Here is a 21,606-nt window from a genome sequence, read left to right on the forward strand (position 1 = left end):
CTATTAGAGTCAAAGTAATCTTGCAATTTGCTCTGATTTCAGCTTTTTTTTGTTCTTTAGTTACCTCACCTTCTATCAAGATCAATTAAAGCAGAAATTTTCCACATATTCATTTATTTAACAAATATTTCTCAAATTCCTAATATGTGCCAAGCACCATATTTATACTAGCAACATAAAATGAGAGGGGGCAAAAAAAATTCCTGCTCCCGTAGAGCTTACAATCCAGAAGAGTGACGGTACAAGGACATATTAATCAAATAATCATGCAATCAAATACAAAACTGAAACCATGACGCTCCTAAATAAATCTAGAGAAATTTTAATAACTCTGAGACATGACTAATCTCTAAATCCTTTGTCCATTTCTTTAATAAAAGAATTCTTCAACACAAGTTTATAATTCAATCACTTAGTGATTAAATCTCTCATAATTAGAGAACTCTACTATTGTTAATAGTTTATAAAGGTCCAAAAATGATCTTGGGATTGCTTTTTAAAAAAAACATAAAAGACAAACACAACTTGAATTTTTTTTAATGTGGTTATGTGGAGGGTATACTATGTGGAAGGCGACACACAGAATGCTTTTGGTGTGCTGCTTAAGGTAAAGTATTCTTTACCTTAATCTGAATAGCGATAACATGGGTACACACATATGTGAACATTCATGAGCTATACACTTAAAATTTGTGCACTTTCCTATTTGAAAGTTATTCATCAATATTAAAAATAAATAGAAAGTAGTTTAAAAAATAAAGTAGAATCCCCTCTGAAAAGAAGTCAAAGAGTCAGAGATACAGGCAGGTTCAGTGAAAAGGAAGTATAGAAAAATACTCTTAGAACTGAATTTGAAATAAAATTATATTAGTTAATTCCAATAAAACATATCAAAATTAACATCAAAGATGATCCAATTCATCTCACAAAATATAAATTTGACACTATTTAGGAATACAAAAATAAGTAAGATATAAGATGCTCAACCTTTAGAAGGAAAATAATCATAATGCTACCCAATAACTTTAAAATAAGGCAAAATATTATATGAACCATAAAAGAGATACAAATAAGGTATTATGAGAGTTAATAATATCTGTTTAAAACCAGGAAAAGTTTTCAAGAAGATAACTCTTGTGAGGAAGCTTGATAGAGGAATAAAATTTCAACAGGTTAAGATAAAAAGAATATTCCATGAAGCAAGAGTAACATGGCATTAAGGCAAAAGAGTGAATAAGGATGGGCTTTGTTTAGTAAACTGTTTATAATTCAGTTTTGCTGGACTATGTAATAGGTTCAGGGTTATAAGTAGATGGCAGAAAAGACAAATTAGTGTCATATTATCAAGACACTCAAATGCCTGACTGTGTTTGAACTCATTTTGACAGGTAGTAAGAAATTAATAAAAGTTTCTAGTGAGAATTGCATTCATGGAGTAAAGAATAATAATGGTGGTAATAATATACTTAACAGATAGGAAAACAGAGACAAAGGATATAAGGAGACTGTTTTAAAAGAATAATAATTTAGGTAAGATAAGTAGTACTAAAAAGATCATGATGACAGAAGAAAGACAATAAACAAATTTGAGAGACCGAATCTACTACTCAGGCAACTGAGTATGTAGAGAAGGAAGGGAGGGTGAAGAGTCAATGATAATGAAAACTTTACTCCCAGCCAAGATGGAATAACAGGGATCAGACTTACACTCCTATTTGAAACAAGCAAAAAATCAGACAAAACACATGAAACAATAGTTTTTAAAACACTGGACATCAGGCAACAAAGAACAGTGACCCTTGAGAAACGGTGAGCTCCGTAATTGCCTCAGCTTACTGCCTTGATAAGTTTCCAGGCTGCAGCACAGAAGGGAATAACCCAGGTGGAACATGGCAGATTCCCTGAGTTGAGGAGATGCTGAGAGTCAGGAGAGACTAAGGCAGCGAGAGTTTGCAGATCAGAATACTGGAAAAGAAAAAGCACTATAGACAGAGAACTCCAGACATCTGCAGAGTCCTCCTCAAGAATTTAGCAGAATATTGATCACTGCATGTACGTAAGGAAAATACCTAAGACTGGGGAAAGAACTATCTGAAAAAAGTAGAGGGAATGGTACCCAGCATTCACGCAGGTTGTGGGAATACTGCCTGCTGCTACCAGCCAGGCTGGAAAACCTCATAATTCATGAAGCACTGAGTAGAGTATTCAGAAGGGTCTTTCCTCAATAGTGGGGATTAATTTGTTGGGCTCGCTTAACAAACCTTAAAAAGCAAGATCCTTAAAAGCATCAAACTGTTTCCAAATAATCTGTCTCAAAACACAATTCAAGAATACTTATAGGAATACACCAGTACCCAGTAAAAAAATCACCAGACATGCAAAAAAGAAGAAAAAAAATACCACTCATAATGAAGAGAAAAATCAGTCAACTGAAACCAACCCAGAACTGACAAGGACACTAGAATAAGTAGAAAAAGAGATTAAAACAGTTGTTATATAATAATTATATTCCATATGTTCAAAAAGTTAGAGACATGAAAGATATAAAAAAGACCCAAACAGAACTTCTAGAGATTAAATCTACAATGTCCAAGATGAAGAGTAGACAATAACGTGAGATTTTTGAGCCTATCCTTAGTAGAATAAGGATAGCACTCTTAGTAAAACAATAGGGCTGAAATAATATGATAATAATAAATTGGTTTGGGAAGGATCAGTGAAATAATTAGGAGACATCTTGAAATGTTAGAAATGTAGGTATAGGGATAGAGTACAAAATGAGGGCTAGAGACAAATTACCACTGCATGAAAGTTTCTTACACATTCCTTCAGCTTGGCTATATAAAAAGTTGAAAACTATTTTTAATGGAATAGTAATATGGATTTTTAAAATGACAGCTAACTTTTACAGCACTTAAAGACACAATAGAGAATTACAGAGTTGTTTCTTTCTGGTTCCCAAAGTGATCTGTAATTATATAAGTACTTCCTTCACTATAATAATACTATAGTCCAAGAAGTATCAGTCAGGGACTTCCCTGGTGGCGCAGTGGTTAAGAGTCTGCCTGCCAATGCAAGGGACATGGGTTTGAGCCCCGGTCTGGGAAGATCCCACATGCCATGGAGCAACTAAGCCCAAGCGCCACAACTACTGAGCCTGTGTTCTAGAGCCTGTGAGCCACAACTCCTAAGCCTGAGTGCCACAACTACTGAAGCCAATGCGCCTAGACCCCGTGCTCTGCAACAAGAGAAGCCACCTCAATGAGAAGCCCGCACACTGCAACGAAGAGTAGCCCCCTCTCGCCGCAACTAGAGAAAGCCCACGCGCAGCAACGAAGACCCAACACAGCCAAAAATAAATAAATAAAATCTAAAAAGAAGTATCAATCAATAGCAAGGAAAAACAAAAACAAATAAAACAAAACAACAGTAACTCTTCTGAAGTATATAGTATCTATGGGAAGTAAAGGAATGAAACTGAATTAGTCAACACCAGAAAACTTTGGTAGACAAAAATTTTCAAATCTGAAATTTTGGCAGGTTATTTTTAGCTAGAGTTAAAATACTTCAGAGATAAAGATATTTAATAGTCACATCAAAACCTGTAAAACAAATGACAAGATCATTTATCATTGTACTTACTTAAGGTAGAAATCAATGATTACATCATTAAGAAACTCTCCTTCTTCTAAGCACTCCAGATCTTCATTAGTTACTCCTAAGCCCCCTTTAGTAGGTGGTGGAGGATATACAATCAACCTTAAAAAGTAAAAATAAAATTATAATATACTAATATTGAAAACTCTAGTGTCAAAGGGATTTGTTATATAGGACAATAACAGGGCAGTAGTATTCAATAACTAAAATGTGTAGGGTGAAAAATATTTGACATGATACAAGCAATTATATTTTCCTTCCTTTGTTTTCACAAGCTACTAATAGTACTCTCATTGAGTATCTTTTCATTTCCAATCCTTCCCATGTGGGCTAGTCTCAGTATTTGTCTAATCAATAGGTTATCTCACAGTCAATGACAATACCATTGAGGATGTCTCTCTTCTGTACAATTTTTAACTTTCAACAAAATGAAGTAATAAACCATAGAAGATTCTCCTACACTCCAGTTTCCAATGCTAAGTTTGAATCCCCAAGACTAAAAGAGTCAACGGTCAAAAACAATGCTCTCCTACTGGTGGCTAGTCTACACCAGCAGCTGGACAATGAAAAATTACCATGGGAGCTTAGGAGGCAAGTTTCCCATAAAAAAGTGCTTACGATGCATAACTTAAAGAGAACATAAAGGATATAAATAATTAGAGCACAACCAGAAAGAAATGGAAAACAAAATGACCACTAATTAGGCATTTTTCCTTTGGCACCCTCTCTTAAAGCTCAGACATAAGAGCAGTTGTGAGTTCTGACTATAATCTTGGAACAGACAGCGTGGTACTCATTGCACAACTACAGTCAATAATAAAGGTATAATATGTACTTGTTGAACTAGAAAGATTCAAGAAGAATCATCTGCAGTTGATTTAATCTTGGTAACCGTGGCACCTAAATGAAATAACACAGGAAAATTTTAAGGGCTAAAATGAAAGTTACTATTTTATTGGCTATTTCCCTATCCTGTGCTTTCCTTTGTTTTTTTTTCTTTTTTTTAACAGAGAAAAGGAATCTTGAAGAGGAAATAGAAATCACTCTCAAGTGCACAGACTCCCTTATGCTGCCTTACCACCATGAGAAGACATATAAAAGACGAAATACAAACAAAGAAGTACTTCTGAAAGGGAAGTTCTGATAAAGTACCCTAAATTGAGGCACACATTAATAAGCAATTTCACTTTCCCTATTATATATTCAGATACGGAATACATATTCTTAAAAACCATACTCTTCTATTCAAATATTTTCAATAAATGCTTTAATCTTACCACATTTGACATCTGGCTACCATTTCTGTCTTATTAACATAAAACTAAATGAAATGGCATTGATTGTTTTCTTAATAATTTTTTTAACTTTTTAATAATTACTTCTATTATTAACTGTCAGCAAGAAAGTAAAACTCAAAACATTTAAAAAGGAAAAGTACTTAAAATCAGCAATGTGAATGAAAACTACTAATTTGCCCACCTATTACAAACGGGATATGACACAGTACATACTTCTGAACAGGTCCAGTGGGCCTGACTTCTCGCCATTCTTCATCTGGATTCGATGTAATAGAAAGTGAGTAGCAACCACTACTTTGCTTCTGCAGTAAGGTGTAAGTAGGCTTGGCTGTATCTGTATTTGAGGGCTGACAGAAAATGGCAAAGAAAAAGGTCTTATATGTGCACAAACACGTATTAACTCTCAAAAGGACAAAGTCAAAAGTTAGACTGGTAAGAGAAAATGTGACTAAAAGAAATATTGATACATACCAATGAGTTATATATATACTCTTAGAATTTCTATAAAGATATAACTAAATCAAAATAATACTTTGGATCAAAAGATACTATACAATGATCAAAGTTTAACCTGAAGTGTTACTTACAGGTCTGGCTTTATAATTAACTTAGGAATCTGCAAACAGTATTCATTTTGTTCAAAATGAACAAAAGAGGTGATAAATAGTAGGAAAAAATTTAAATGAGAGACTGAAGAGTTTATAAGAACATAAATTGATATTTTATTATTAAATGGAAAACTATGATACAAATTTGTATATACAATGTAATTACCAGGCAAAATTTTTACAACATTATGCAAAAGACAGTGGTGAAGGCTTACATCTTGACTTCCACTAATGTGGCTTTCTACAGACCTTTAAAAAACCAGCTTAGCCCCAGACCAAACCCACATGAGTGTGTGTGTGTGTGTGTGTGCGTGTGTGCACACACCCATGTCATAGCAAACTTAATAAATGCTTTTCTTTCTAGAGGTATTTGGCAGAGATACACAAGCCACATGTGTATTAGTAACCTCCTATAAAAATAAACACAGTATTTTAAAACTTACCATTAATTGTTCCAAGATAATTTTAGACTTATATTGATAAAAGAATTGCAAAAAACAAATAAGCCTCTCACAGATCCCCCTAATATTAACATCTTTTTAAACCACAGTACAATTATTAAAACTAAGAAATTAATGTTGGTATCATACTACAAACTAAACTGCAAACTTTATTCTGATTTTACTAGTTTTTCCGCTAACAAATTTCTTTTGTTTCAGGATGCTACAATTCCTCAATCTTTCCTTGTCTTTCATGACCTTGATATTTTTTAAGACTGTTGGTCAGTTACTTTGTAACTGGGTTTGTCTGATTTTTCTCACAATTAGACTGAGGTTATACAATATTGAGAAGAACAACACAGAAATGATGTACTCTTCTCCGTGCATGATGTGACAGGTACATTAGGTCAATATATCTTATTACTGGTAATGTTAACTTCAATCACTTGGGTTAAGGTGATGTCTGCAATGTTTCTCCACTGTAAGTTACTACAGTGGAGAAAAAAAAGTTACTTCTTTTTTGTAATTAATTAATATTTGGGGTGAGAGATTGATATTGTACACATATCCTTTTTTCCCTTAAGTTTTCATCCATTAAATTTAGCATCCCTCTGTGGACCTTACCTGCAACAATCATAACTATGATTTTTCTAGAGGTGGTTTTATATTTCTCTTGTTCCTTTTACATTTATTAATTGCAACACTTTTCTAAGAAAGAATTGTCCCTTACCCACCTTTTTTTATGTTTTCATTCATCTATTCAGTTATTTATTTGTATCAATATAGATTAATTGGCATTATATCTTATTTTTTCATAATAATCACAGGCTATCATTACTGATTTTGTTGATCTAACTGTTCCAGCTCTGGCACTGGGAGTTCCTTTAGGTTGGTTCCTGTGCTCTTTTGACAAAACACAGCATTCTGAAATCATGCTCATTTCAAAAAAAGAATTTTTATCGAACTGCCTCCCTCCCCCTCACTAATTATATTAATCATACGCTAACCTGAGATATTGATTTCATCTTCATTTCTTCAGCAGTAGCAACAGGGAAAGAACAAGTTGAAGCACAGTAATAATGAATAAAAGAGCTTTCTTTTGAAGAGAGGTTCTGAAATAAAGGAAGTGCTTGAACCCAAGACAGTGGATAAGAAAGCTCTAATTCTCCATTGGCTGTACTTATTTCTGTCATAATGTCTTGCAATTTCAATTCTTCTCTCTGTGAAATAGAACTGTGTAGCTCAAGGAAAATGAATTCAGTGGATTTTGCTATGAAAGAAAAAAGAAATCAGTTTTTATCAGTAGTGTTATTTTTCAAAGGGATTATAATTAAAATAATTATTAGTAACAATAAGGTTGGTATACAACTCAACAAACTATTTTGTATGTTAGTTAATAACCCAGGCAAATTAAATCCCAAAACAGGACATTAGTAACCTATAACCAAAACTCACAATTTTTAGACTCCTACTACGTTAGAATACAAACTCCACAATGGTATTGACTGCTGCATCTCCAGTACCTGGCATTTACTAGGTGCTCTTAAATGTTTGTTAATGAATGTATGAATAAGTAAATGAATGATGACTAAGCAATTGTTTTTCTCTAGCCCTCTTCATATATCAAATCTACCAATTAAAAAAATTTCCATTCAAACACTTCCTTCAAAATCATTTTCCCTCATCAAATGACATTCTCTCCTCCCATAATGATTATAAATGGCTTGTGTATTTTTCCAACTTCTCTGCTATTTAATCATGAATTTTCCCAATTAATTTGGAAGTAATGAGGACAGCAAAATAAGTAATTTTAAAGACATAAAATTTAGTTCACTACTTAACATCTTTAATGTGCAAGGGAGTAGGAGGGGAAATGGCAGAGAGATTAAAGAGATAAGAAAGAAATTTACCAATTTGATTTACCCAATTCTAAACCAGACTCCTTTAGGAGCTGGAAACTAATCAAAGTTGGGAACTATCTCAAGATACTATATATTGATAGATAAGTGTTATGGGAGGACCAGAAAAGTATTCAACCCAGTCTTAGAAAAATGATACATAAGTAAATAAACTGATTTATCTTTTTTAGAAACTATAGAAAATGTTGAAGATAAAGACTTCTGTATTTTATTTGACTTTGCCACTGATTAGTTCTGTCACAGTTCATTATGAAATAAGGGCAAGAAACTCTTAAGACAGGTAGCCAAGGATGTCAAGTGACTAAAAGGTAAGGTAGTCCTTTTATTTTAGAAGATGATTTTAATCGGTTGAGTAAAATTAAAAGGAGAAATTAAATGAATAAAGTATCTTACGTAATATCAAGGGATAAATTATTTTGAATTCAATGCACTTATTTCAATTCAATGAAATAATTACATTCTACTAAATTATTTTAGAGGAAAATTACTTTATTTATAGGACTTCTCAGATTATCCTGAAATTTAGAAATCTTTTTATACTCACATTGCTGGCTTAACATAGAGTTTTCTAATTGGGTCTGAATCTCTTGAAGATAATTTGAGGAGACCCAAAGAAAGAGGATAGCATGACTTCTTTTACTGTGATCATCATCTTTATTTTTCCATAATCCAAACCGCTTTAAATGTGTAGTATCCACTAGCAATGAAATCTCATGCAGGGACACTGTAATAAATAAAAGATAACAAGGTAATAAATTAATCTATTTAGGAATACACTCCATATGCACTGTATGACTCCTCTTTAACACAATGTATTTTTTAAAAAGAATTATATGCAAGGTTTTTCAAAAATATTATTTCCAGTACATTTCAGTAAACTTGGCTGAAATACCTAAACAGTATTATTACAGTAAAAAAGATCACATAAATTAGAAAGGGCGTAAAAAATTTTAAAAAAAATTAGAAAGGGCCAAACAATTTTTAAGTGATAATTAAATGTAGGAATTTAGCCTCTCACACTATATGATCTCGGACTATCTTTTCAATGCAGAAAACTAAGCATAGTATAACTGAAAAAACTATATAATTCTATCTTGGTTAATACTATCAACCAAGACTGCAAATGCTATCATAAGCCATTTAACGCCTATTTTTCTTCTCCTCAAACATCTGCATTCCACTACACAGACCAGCCATTACCCAAAGATTCCCCAGAGTCATATGAGCTTCTGAAAGGTCTAGGATGCAATTTTTTTGGTGGCGCCTCCCGACTTCCTCTCTTCCTATCCTGTCATGTCCTATTCTAACCTACCTTCCCTCTTCTTTTACTCTCTATTTACTGGCTCCTTTTTCTTTTTCTTTGTTTTTGATTTGTATGCCTTTTTAAAATTGAAATATAGTTGACATATAATGTTAGTTTCACATTACTACATAATGATTTGATATTTGCATACATTATAAAATGATTACTATGGTAAGTCTAGTAACCATCTGTCCCCATACAAAGGTATTACAATATTACTGACCATACTCCTTATGTTGTATATTACATTCCCGTTGCTTATTTATTTTATAAGTGGAGGCTTATACCTCTTAATCCTTTCCACTTATTTCTCCCAACTCCCCACCACCCTCCTCTATGGCAACCAGCTGCTTTTTTTCTGTATCTTTGAGTCTCCTTCCCTTTTGTTTTCAGATTCAACATACAAGTGAGATCATACTGTATTTGTCTTTGTCTGACTTATTTCACTTAGCATAATACCCTCTAGATCCATCCATGTTGTCGCAAATGGCAAGATTTCATTTTTATAATGGTTGAGTAATATTCCATTGTGTATATATATATATATATATATATAAAAACACATCTTCATCCATTCGTCTATTAGAAGACATTTATGTTGTTTTCACACCTTGGCTATTGTGAACAATGCTGCAATGAACACTGGGGTACATGTACTTTTTCAAATTACTGTTTTGTTTTCTTTGAGTAAATACCCTGAAGTGAAATTGCTGGATCGCATGGCAGTTCTATTTTTAATTTTTTGACCAACCTCCATACTATTTTCCATAGTGGCTGCATCAACTTACAATCCTAATGTGTGCCAAAAGTGGAAGAGGTTTCCCTTTTCTCCACATCCTTTCCGGCACTTGTTATCTACTGTCTTTTTGATGATAGACATTCTGACCAGTGTGAGGTGGTTATCTCACTGACAATTGGCATTTCACTGACAATCAGTGATGTTGAGCATCTTTTCATGTGTCTATTGGTCATCTGTATGTCTCCTTTGGAAAAATGTCTATTCAGGTCCTCTGCCCATTTTTTAATAGGATTGTTTGTTTTTTTGATGTTGAATTGTATGAGTTCTTTGTATATTTTGGGTATTAACCCCTTATCAGATATATGATTTGCAAATATTTTCTCCCATTTAGTAGGCTGTCTTTTCATTTTGTTAAAGGTTTCCTTTGTTGTGCAGAAGCTTTTTAGTTTGATGTAGTTCTACTTGTTTATTTTTGCTTTTGTTGCCTTTGCTTTTGCTGTCAGATGCAAAAAACTGCCAAGACCAATGTCAAGGAGCTTACCTCCTATGTTTTCTTCTAGGAGTTTTATGGTTTCCGGTCATACATTTAAGTCATTAAACCATTTTGAGTTGATTTCTGTATATAGTAGAGGTAGAGGTCCAGTTTCATTCCTTTGCATGTGGCTGTCCAGCTTTCTCAACACCATTTATTGAAGAAACTATCCTTTCCCTATTGTATATTCTTGGCTCCTTTGTTGAAAATTAATTTACCATATATATGTGGGTTTATTTCTGGGCTCTCAGTTCTGTTCCATTGATCTCTGCGTGTGTTTTATGCCTATATCATACTCTTTTGATTACTATAGCTTTGTAATACAATTTGAAATCAGGATGTGTGGTGCCTCCAGTTGTGTTCTTCTCAGGACTGCTTTGGGTATTTGGGGTCTTTTGTTGTTCCATACAAATTTTAGGATTTTTTTTTTTCTATTTCTGTGAAAGACTCCATTAGATTCTGTGAAAGACTCCATTAGAACTTTGACAGGGATTACAGTGCTGTAGACCACTCTGGGTAATATGGACATTTTAACAATATTAATTCTTCCAGTCTATGAACACTGTAACTCCTCCATTCTGAAAACTGTCAATGAAACTGGCAGCAAAGACAGACAGATTAAGTTAAAAGTAAAGAGTGAGAACCTTCAGAAAAACTTCTCAGCATTTCCTCCTCATGCAGCTCACAGCCCCAAATAGTTGATACTATTTCTGTGAAATCTAGATAGTTATTACTAATCCAAATGTTCCAAGCTCTTAGTATGAAAGTTAAATATTCTTTAAGAAGGCTGCTTTAAAAAGATTGCCTTAAAAAAGCCGGGGGCGGCTTCCCTGGTGGCGCAGTGGTTGAGAGTCCGCCTGCCGATGCAGGGGACACGGGTTCGTGCCCTGGTCCAGGAAGATCCCACATGCCGCGGAGTGGCTGGGCCCATGAGCCATGGCCACTGAGCCTGCGTGTCCGGAGCCTGTGCTCCGCAACGGGAGAGGCCACAACAGTGAGAGGCCCGCGCACCACAAAAAAAAAAGAAGAAAAGCCAGGGGGCATTTAACACCATCACAAGAAAAATTTACCTCATTAACAAATTTTCCCAAAATATTTAGTTTATTCTGTTACAGGGCTATGACAGACACTGAACGCAGGAGTTGCCTATCATTTCTCCTACCTACTGTTAGGGATTTTAGTAACAGGACCCTAATTTTATGAGGAAGCAAGATACCACCTCTTAAAAACTCTATTTCCTAGCTTCCTTTGCAAACAGATGAGTGGTCATTTGACTACATTCTAGCTAAGAAAATATAAGCAGAAGGTTAGGTGGTATGCACACCCAAGACGACTCCTTAAAAGGGAAAGAGATAGGTGGTATGTATTCTTTCTACCATTTTTCCTTTCCTCCTGCTCTCTACCTGGAACATTACAACATGATGGCTGGACTTCCCTGGTGGCACAGTGGTTAAGAATCCGCCTGCCAATTCAGGGAACATGGGTTCGGTCCCTGGTCTGGGAAGATCCCACATGCCACGGAGCAACTAAGCCTGTGCGCCACAACTACTGAGCCTGCGCTCTACAGCCCACAAGCTACAACTACTGAGCCTGCATGCCACAACTACTGAAGCCCATGCGCCTACAGCCCATGCTCCACAAAAAGAGAAGCCACCACAATGAGAAGTCCGCGCACTGCAATGAAGAGAAGCCCCCACTCGCTGCCAACTAGAGAAAGCCTGCACGCAGCAACGAAGATCCAACGCAGCCAAAAATAAATAAATGAACAAATTTATTTTTAAAAAAACAAACACGATGGCTGGAGTATGAGCAGCCATATGGATCATGAGACAAACTAGAGGATGAAAGTCATGTGTCAGGGATGACAGAGTAAGAAAATGAAAGGAGTCTGGGCCTCTGATGACCAAATAAACATCATATCAGCCCTGTTCAGTCTACCTCTGGAATTCTTAAATGTGAAGAAAAAATAAACTATTTTCTTTAAGCCACAGCCAAACATAATTAAGAGCTAATATAAATATGAATAAATCAAATTTTTCCCACAGCTGCTGCAGAAAAATAAACACTTAGACCCCTAGATTTCCCCACCTACAAAAACCTTTCACATGCATGCCTTGTTTTATTTATTTATTGGTTGCATCGGGTCTTAGTTGCAGTAGGCGGACTCCTTAGTTGCAGCTCTCCTGCTCCTCAGTTGCGGCATGTGGGCTCCTTAGTTGTGGCTCATCGGCTCCTTAGCTGCAGCATGAGAACTCTTAGCTGCAGTATGCATGTGGGATCTAGTTCTTTGGCCAGGGATCGAACCCAGGCCCCCTGTATTGGGAGCGTCTTAATCACTGCGCCACCAGGGAAGTCCCTGCACGCCTTGTTTTAAAAAAAAAAATTTTTTTTATATGGGAATTTAGCACAGACAAGATTTGAAGAAGCTGACTAATATTTTCCTCTTCCATTATAAAATCGTAAACCCATTACCACTGACAAGAGTATTTTTCCAAAATTTTTAATTAAAATCACCTTTTAAAGATCATTTGGAGCTGATTCACTTTGTTATAAAGCAGAAACTAACACACCTTGTAAAGCAATTATACTCCAATAAAGATGTCAAAAAAAAATAATAATTTGGGAACTTCCCTGGCAGTCCAGTGGTTAAGACTCCACACTTCCAATGCGAGGGGCCTGGGTTAGATCCCTGGTCAGGGAACTAAGATCCCACATGCTGTGCAGTGTGGCCAAAAAAATATTTTAAAAAATATATATATATATATATTTATATATATTCATTTGGGATAGAAAAGCTATAAAGAAAGCAACATTTGAAACAAAGCACAAAATATTAACGATGAAAACCTAAAGTATCATTTTTGATGTTTGTTTGTATCATAAGAATTTGAGAGGTAGCTCCGTTACAAAGGTTTTTACCTATAGATTTTAGTTAGATGTAGTGGGACTACATCAAACTACAAAGCTTCTACATGGCAAAGGAAATCATCAACAAAATTAAAAGGCAACCTACTGAATGAGAGAAAATATTTGCAAGCCACATATCTGATAAGGGGTTAAAATCCAAAATATATAATGAACTCATACAACTCAACAGCAAAAAACCCCAAACAATCTGACTGAAAAAAAGGCAGAGACACTGAAAAGACATTTTTCCAAGGAAAACATACAGATGGCCAACAGGTACACAAAAAGGTGGTCAACATTGCTACTCGTCACAGAAATGAAAATCAAAACCACTATGATATACCACCTCACACCTATTAGAATGGCTATTAACAAAAAGAAAAGAAATAATGAGTATTGGCAAGGATGTGGTAACAAGGAACTCTTGTGCACTTGTACACTGTTGGTGGGAATGTAAACTGGTGCAGCCACTATGGAAAACAGAGCGTTCTCAAAAATATTTTTTTAATGATCCAGCAACTCCACTTCTGGATATTTATGCAAAGGAAAGGAAAACACTAATTAGAAAAAATATATATGCACTCCCATGTTAACTGCAGCATTATTCACAAAAGCCAAGATATGGAAAAACCTAAGTGTCCATCAATGGATGAATGAATATGTGATAAATAATATGTGATATATATATACAATGGAATACTGTTCTGACCAAAAAAAAAAAAAAAAGGAACGAAATCTTACCATTTGCAACAACATGCCTTGAGGGCATTATGCTAAGTAAGTGAAATAAGCCAGAGAAAGACAAATACCATATGACATAACTTATAGGTGGAATCTTTAAAAAAAAAAAAAAAAGCTCATAGATACAGAGATCAGATTGGTAGTTGCCAGAAGCAGGGGGTGGACGAAATGACAGAAGGAGATCAAAAGATATAAATTTCCAATTATAAAATAAATAAGCAGTGAGAATATAATGTATAGCACATGGTGACTATTGTTAATAATACTGTATTGCATATTTAAGACCTATTGCATAGATCTTAAAAGTCCTCATCCCACACAAAAAAATTTTTGTAACTATGTATGGGGATGGATGTTAACTTGACTTATTGGGGGAATCATTTTGCAATATATACAAATATCAAATCATAATGTACACCTGAAATATAATGTACATAATTTATACCTCTATTAAAGAAAAAGAAATTGAGAGGTAGCTCTGTTACCCAGGTCTTTATCTACAGATTATAGCACTATTTTTATGAAGTTATTTCCTCTTGAATCACAGGCCTTGGTTTCTTTAAATAGCTAATATTATATTATTCCACCATAACTTATTAAAATTTCCTAATTAGGAATATCAGTATATTTATTTTTATATATTATATATGCCTTACATATTCTTACTACTTATAGTAGCTTCCTAATCATTAGATTCATTATTATAACATACAGTTGTGGATTCTGTACATGGGTATCTGGGGAGTCCAACTAAAGTTACTTCAATCTCATCTTCAGTCTTCCCCAGTTCATTTCTGAACTGGGAAACACAGGTTTCCTCTTCCCCAGTTCATTTCTGAAGTGCTATTTGTATATATTGTTTTTGTTCATCCTTCTCATAATTCATTCTCTAAAGAGACTATTCTCTGTTGCTTATTATTTGTTCTCTTAATGTTATTTATTCTGAAAGGTTTTTTATTTGGAAAGAGAATGAGAAACTTGTTTGAGTCTCTACAAATTATAGGTCCATTTTCCAATCCACATTGCCTTACTCAGATAAGAAACAGTTCTGCCTGTTTAAATCTCTCTTAATCCCTACACAAAACCATTTTACATGTTTGTGTGCAACACTAAAAATTTTCCTTATATTTCTTTATTTAGTTTCTATTTTCATCCATTTTTATATATCAAAAATCTTGCTATCAAAACTACTTTTGTTAATCCCAAGAAATTGCCATGAGTCCCTTCATATTACTTGAAGTCATTAAAACAACAGTATAAAAATAGTATATTTTAAGTGTTATAAAACATTTTAACTCATTTTGAAGCTGCTAAAAAGTGTTAAATTGAAACATATTATTAACCTTATTTTTACATAAATTCTACACTGGAAAAAAGTATGAAAAACTAATTACAGAAATATCTCAGAATTTTTGCTGACCAATTATTTTATACTCAAAATTACAGTGAAAAGAGGTCATAAGACAATGATAGCTTACCTTGAAATGGGATCTTAATATACTTTGTCGTGAACTAAGGAAAAATAAAGAAGCAAAATACGAGTTACCACTCAAGATGTGTTACTATTCAAATTTTTCAAAATTTTTTTCTTTTTTAAACCACAAGTACATAATCAAAGTCTATACTAAAAGCCTTAAGCCTTTTTCTCAATAAACCAAAAAGATGTTTCACTGTAAAGACTTAGTTTTATGGAAGTTTAAGAACCCTGTGCAAGTAATTTAATTCTCAATATGCTCATTTATAAAAACCAGTAAGACTTTACTTAATATACTTTTCAAAAATGTTTCCTGAGGGTTTCCCTGGTGGTGCAGTGGTTGAGAGTCCGCCTGCCGATTCAGGGGACACGGGTTCGTGCCCCGGTCCGGGAAGATCCCACATGCTGCGCAGCGGCTGGGCCCGTGAGCCATGGCCGCAGGGCCTGCGCGTCTGGAGCCTGTGCTCCGCAACGGGAGAGGCCGCAACAGTGAGAGGCCCGCGTACCGAAAAAAAAAAAAAAAAAAAAGTTTCCTGAATATTTAAAAAAATATAAGACAAAGTCCAGAAGAAACTACCAAAAGACCTCACAGGGTGTCACTGACTTTGGTAAATAAATCACAAAGCAGGATTTGATCCTTAGCTTTGCTGACATTCCCAGCATTCATTTTTCTTTGTTCCATGTTATAAATTCCCTTCTGACTAAGGATTCAGCAAGGTTCCTGCTCTTTCTGCTCCTTCTGTGACAAGATGCTAAATTTTCTCTAGGTATCTTTTGTATATATCTGACCTCCTTAAGTGTTGTTTTTTTTGTTTGTTTGTTTGTTTTGCAGTACGCGGGCCTCTCACTGTTGTGGCCTCTCCCGTAAACAAGACTGTTTCATTAGACTACAAGTTCCTTGAAAGCAGAGATCATATCTTACCATTTTTATATTCCCTGCCTTATCCATAACAGAGTGAAATATTAACAAAACTTCTAGGAAAATACCTGAATTATAATCTGACATAGTCAATTCAACTAATGTTTATAAGTGTGAGGTCTTTTGGCAGTTTCTTCTGGACAATTCAACTAATGTTTATAAGTGTGTTAGGTTTGAGCCATTTATGTAAAGTGTAAAGGGGAATAAAGGCACGACTCTTCATCACAAGATGCTTAAAGGCTAATGGAGAGGTTTAGGCAAGAATACAAACAAAAACACACAGAATAAATCCTACAACAGATGTACAAACAAAGTGCTGCAAGTACATAGTAAAAGGAGAAGTTAATTATGGCTAGGAAGGAGAAATCAGGAAAAGGTTTTCTGGAAGAGGAAGTATTTCAGATAAACCTTAAAAGATTTTAACAGGCAGAAAAATAGTGAGAAAATATAGAGAACTGAGCAAAATCCAATATGGCTTTCATATGCAAAGTGTGATGAGTTAAAACTGAAAAAAAGTGGAAAAATAGAATAGGAACTATTCCTGGAGATCCTTAAATAACAAGTTTGGGAATCTGGAGAACAATTTAAACCATCAAAATGAGATTTCTTCTTTTTGCTATTAACTATACCATAAAGAAAAATTTACTTTACCATCAAGTAAGTTTTAGAGCCCAAAGAATATCAATGTTACATATGATTTTTTTCATACATAATCCTCATTAGAGTAGTCAGATTACAGATATGATTTTAGGGCATTCCTCTATAGTTTCAAGATTTCACAAGTAAAGACATGTTTCAAAATAGGTATAATGACATTCAAATTGTCCTATATAAAATTAATCTCAATTCTATTTTCATTTGCACTAAAAAAAGAGAAGACAATCTGAAAATGCCTTGTCCAAAAAGCAAAGCTAAAAAAAAAATTAAATATACTTACTGTAACACAACCTTTAGAAGCTCCTTTTACTTTACCAATATAAACAGAAGTAAATATAAAATCCAGTTGTAGATCCATCTCATTACTAGGTATAACACAGGAAATGTTTTCCATGACAGGATTATATTGACATAATTCAGATGAAGCCTAACAAGGAAAAAATTATAAAATGCATATAAACCTAAGTATTATATAAATGCTGATGATGATTTTCAAAGTCAAATACTTCTTTAAATTACTATTAATGAATCTATGAAGGATTTTACACTGTTCTTACTGTGAAGAAATAGTTATCTAGATTTTTTTCCTTGAAAAGTATATGGTTGGACTTCCCTGGTGGTGCAGTGGTTAAGAATCTGCCTGCCAATGCAGGGGACACGGGTTCAAGCCCTGGTCCAGGAAGATCCCACATGCCGCAGAACAACTAAGCCCATGTGCCACAACTACTGAGCCCACGTGCCACAACTACTGAAGCCTACTCGCCTAGAGCCAGTGCTCTGCAACAAGAGAAGCCACCGCAATGAGAAGCCTGCACACAGCAACGAAGAATAGCCCCCGCTCGCCGCAACTAGAGAAAGCCGGCGTGCAGCAATGAAGACCCAAAGCTGCCAAAATTTAATAAATAAATAAATTTTTTGTTAAGTATATGTTTACTTTGAGACAATTACTCTAAAAAGCTGAATCCTAAATTAATTCCATAGGCCCAAGTTTCAGAAATACATTCTCCTCTGTATCAAAGCCATTTCAAAGTCAGTATTCTCTAATAGGCTTTATTCATTTTTAACTCAACAGAAATAAATTAAAATTTATATAATTAATTTAATTTTAAATAATTAAATTACTTTAATTTTATAAATTAAAATATATATAACTAAACAGTTTCAAATGAATTTTTAAATACATCATCTCTCTTAATCACCACAACCACCCCATGGGGCAAGTTTTTTTTTCTTTTTGTATTTTATAAGTAGAGTTAATATATGTTTGGATTGGTTAAGTGACCTGCCCATGGTAATGCAGTTAGTAAGAAGCAAAACTAAGACAAATGCAGGTTTCTAACTCCAGGTCAAGGGTTATTTCAAGCACATAAAATTGCTTCCATAAACCAAGACAATGCTCTCAACTACTGCACTTTTACTGAGCAATGAAGGAATATAAGTGCCTAAGAACCGCCTGTTACATCAAATCTATATACTTTATTACATGCACTATGGCTGAGGACAGCCAACCAGCTGCCTAAAACCTCAAAAATCATACCACTTCTGCTCAAAAAATTCACAACTCTGCTTTTAAATTACAATAGACTACCAGGCAGTATCAGCAGCAGCAATTTCCCACCATCTCTTTGGAGCTTTACACTGCTTTCAGATGACTTTTTCCACTCCACATTTGCCTAGCTGTTACACATTATCCCTCTTTAACCTTAACATCACTAATAACCAAATAAATTACTACTAGAGCAATTATGCACGTGTACTCACTCTCCTCCTACCTCTAGAAAATGTGATTAATCCTCACCTGAAACATGCACATTACTCATCATTTTTAACCCAGCTTACAATGCCATTTACCTGCCTAATAGAATTTCTTTATCATTCTCAGCTTTTATTGCTTACTGAACTCTTCTTATCCCCTAAGTAAAAACGGGGAATCTAATCAACTACAGATAGTTCTAATCAGTCAAATAACTGCCTGTGTGTTTTAAGTAACAAAATGAGAAGATGAATTAGAAAGAATTCCTTATTGGGCCTCACATTTGGTAAAGACTAACTGCCTCTTAAAAACGGTCAATCTATGTTTCTCATAACTTCATTTAAAATTGGAAACAAGGGAGGGTGTGGAGGTTTATTCTGCCTTATAGATTTTGGTAGATCTCTACATTATTTGCTGCTTGGCTGTGATCATATGCTGTCAGTTCTACAAGAGATGTCATTTTCCTTTAACACAGTCATTTCATACTGTATTGTCAATTTATATACTGCCAAGGGAACTGTAATTCATTTAGAATTTTGAACTCATTGTCAACACTGTTTTAATTACAAAACAACTAAGCCATCAAGTAGGCTATTGGCCCAACTGGGCAACAATTGTTACATTTTAACAAAAATTCAGAACACAATTCCTGAGGTAATCTCTCTATGGAGTACCAAATGCAACAGAAACCCCCGTGAGGTACTTCCCTGGTGGTCCAGTGGTAAAGAATCCACCTTACAATGCAGGGGACTCAGGTTCGACCCCTGGTCAGGGAACTGAGATCCCACATGCCGCAGGGCAACTAAGCCCGCACGCCACAACTACTGAGCTCACGAGCCTCAACTAGAGAGCCCACGTGCCGCAAACTACAGAACCCACGTGCCCTGTACCCTACGCACCACAATTAGAGAAGAGAAAACCCGCACACCACAACTAGAGAAGCCCACGCGCCGCAATGAAAGATCTCGCATGCCTTAATGAAGATGACGCAAATAAGACCCAACGCAGCCAAAAATAAAATAAATAATAAATTTTTTTGAAAAAGAAAGAAACACCCGTGAAACACTAATCAGCCCATCAGACTGTTTTCATGGAACTGACCAAATTCTTCACCACACTCTATAGAATAACAGCCTCTGACATTATTCAAAAACAACCAACAGGGCTTCCCTGGTGGCGCAGTGGTTGAGAGTCCGCCTGCCGATGCAGGGGACACAGGTTCGTGCCCCAGTCCGGGAAGATCCTACATGCTGTGGAGCGGCTGGGCCCATGAGCCATGGCCACTGAGCCTGTGCATCCGGAGCCTGTGCTCCGCAACGGTAGAGGCCACAACAGTGAGAGGCCCACGTACCGCAAAAAAAAAAAAACAACAGAAGTTAACCATAATTCTGCACTGGTGGTCTACCGATAATCATTTCTTTAAAATAGGATAATCAGAGCTGATAATATGAATGAATACTGACAATAAATAACTTGAACCTTACTTTAGAGCTATATGTATGTCAAAAACACCACTAGCTGACATTAAACCAACAGACACTTCCACTTACTATTTTCTATAAGAGAAAGAGACAAAGTACTTACCAAACGGATAGGTTTGTGACACTGTTCTAAATGCTTTCATATGTTGTTTCACTTAATACTCAAAAAATAATCTTGTGAATTAGGTGTTATTATCCTCATTTAGGATATAAGGAAACTCAGGCTTAAGGAAGTTAAGGGACTTGCCCAAATGACAGAGCCAGGATTTGAACACAGATCTGTGTATCTCCAGAAGTCAGGTTCTTTCCTCTATCATGCTGCCTTAATAGCATGTGAGGGAAAGGAATAATTCCAAGTCACCATTGTACTGTAAGACCAGAAAAATACTGAAAACTGTTTAATTCTAGAAAATTTTTGATGAAGTACTTAAATGTCCAATGAGAACCGTAAGAAAAGAATATTCAAGTCAGAATATTTAGACTTAAAAAATAAAAATGGCCAGAAGAAAAATGGTATTAAGCCTTTCACTTCAAATTAAAACAATTACACACTTCCCTCAAACTAATATGAAAGTTGTCTCAAAATTCAAACTAAGGGGGCTTCCGTGGTGGCGCAGTGGTTGAGGGTCTGCCTGCCAATGCAGGGGACACAGGTTCGTGCCCTGGTCCGGGAGGATCCCACGTGCCGTGGAGCAGCTGGGCCCGTGAGCCATGGCCGCTGAGCCTGCGCGTCCGGAGCCTCTGCTCCGCAATGGGAGAGGTCACAACAGTGAGAGGCCCGCGTACCGCAAAAAAAAAAAAATTCAAACTAAGAAAATTCATAATTTTTATATAATATTCTGCTTGACGGAAAAAAAAATAGTCATTAGCCAATAGTGTATATTTCACTGTTAATCTGTGAGAAGACAGAAATAAATTACCCGTACAGATTCACATGTAATCAGTGGTAGTTCTGACATTGCTGGCTCAGAAGTACTCTCACTTTCATTAGAGATGGCATGATCTTGCTTAGGTTGTAATTTAAGAATTTCTGAACTTTTATGTTCAACGGGTCCTTCTTCATCACTGGAAACAACAACTAAAAAGGTAAAATGTATTTTTTAAATGTGTCACAATAATCATACATAAAAAGAGAACTTTGTAATTCATGCAATATATCTTTCATAATCCCACTGAAC

General features: G+C 35.2%; 1 protein-coding gene across 15 annotated transcripts in view; it reads right to left on the reverse strand.

Moving 5' to 3' along the window:
• Positions 1 to 21,606, reverse strand: part of SENP7 (SUMO specific peptidase 7) — a 170,879-nt gene that overhangs the window by 12,453 nt on the left and 136,820 nt on the right. For 14 of the 15 annotated variants that reach the window (XM_082839378.1, XM_082839381.1, XM_082839373.1 and 11 more), the window contains 7 exons: positions 21,349 to 21,506; positions 17,475 to 17,621; positions 15,623 to 15,656; positions 8,467 to 8,646; positions 7,011 to 7,273; positions 5,169 to 5,302; positions 3,643 to 3,759 (listed from right to left, as the gene is read on the reverse strand). In XM_082839378.1, the coding sequence (XP_082695504.1) occupies positions 3,643 to 3,759; positions 5,169 to 5,302; positions 7,011 to 7,273; positions 8,467 to 8,646; positions 15,623 to 15,656; positions 17,475 to 17,621; positions 21,349 to 21,506 (1,033 nt within the window). The remainder of the gene's footprint in view (positions 1 to 3,642; positions 3,760 to 5,168; positions 5,303 to 7,010; positions 7,274 to 8,466; positions 8,647 to 15,622; positions 15,657 to 17,474; positions 17,622 to 21,348; positions 21,507 to 21,606) is intronic. The other variant, XM_082839374.1, reaches the window with a different exon arrangement.

The sequence above is a fragment of the Leucopleurus acutus genome, assembly GCF_964270905.1.
Source record: "Leucopleurus acutus genome assembly, chromosome: 5".
Taxonomy (NCBI): Eukaryota; Metazoa; Chordata; class Mammalia; order Artiodactyla; family Delphinidae; genus Leucopleurus; species Leucopleurus acutus.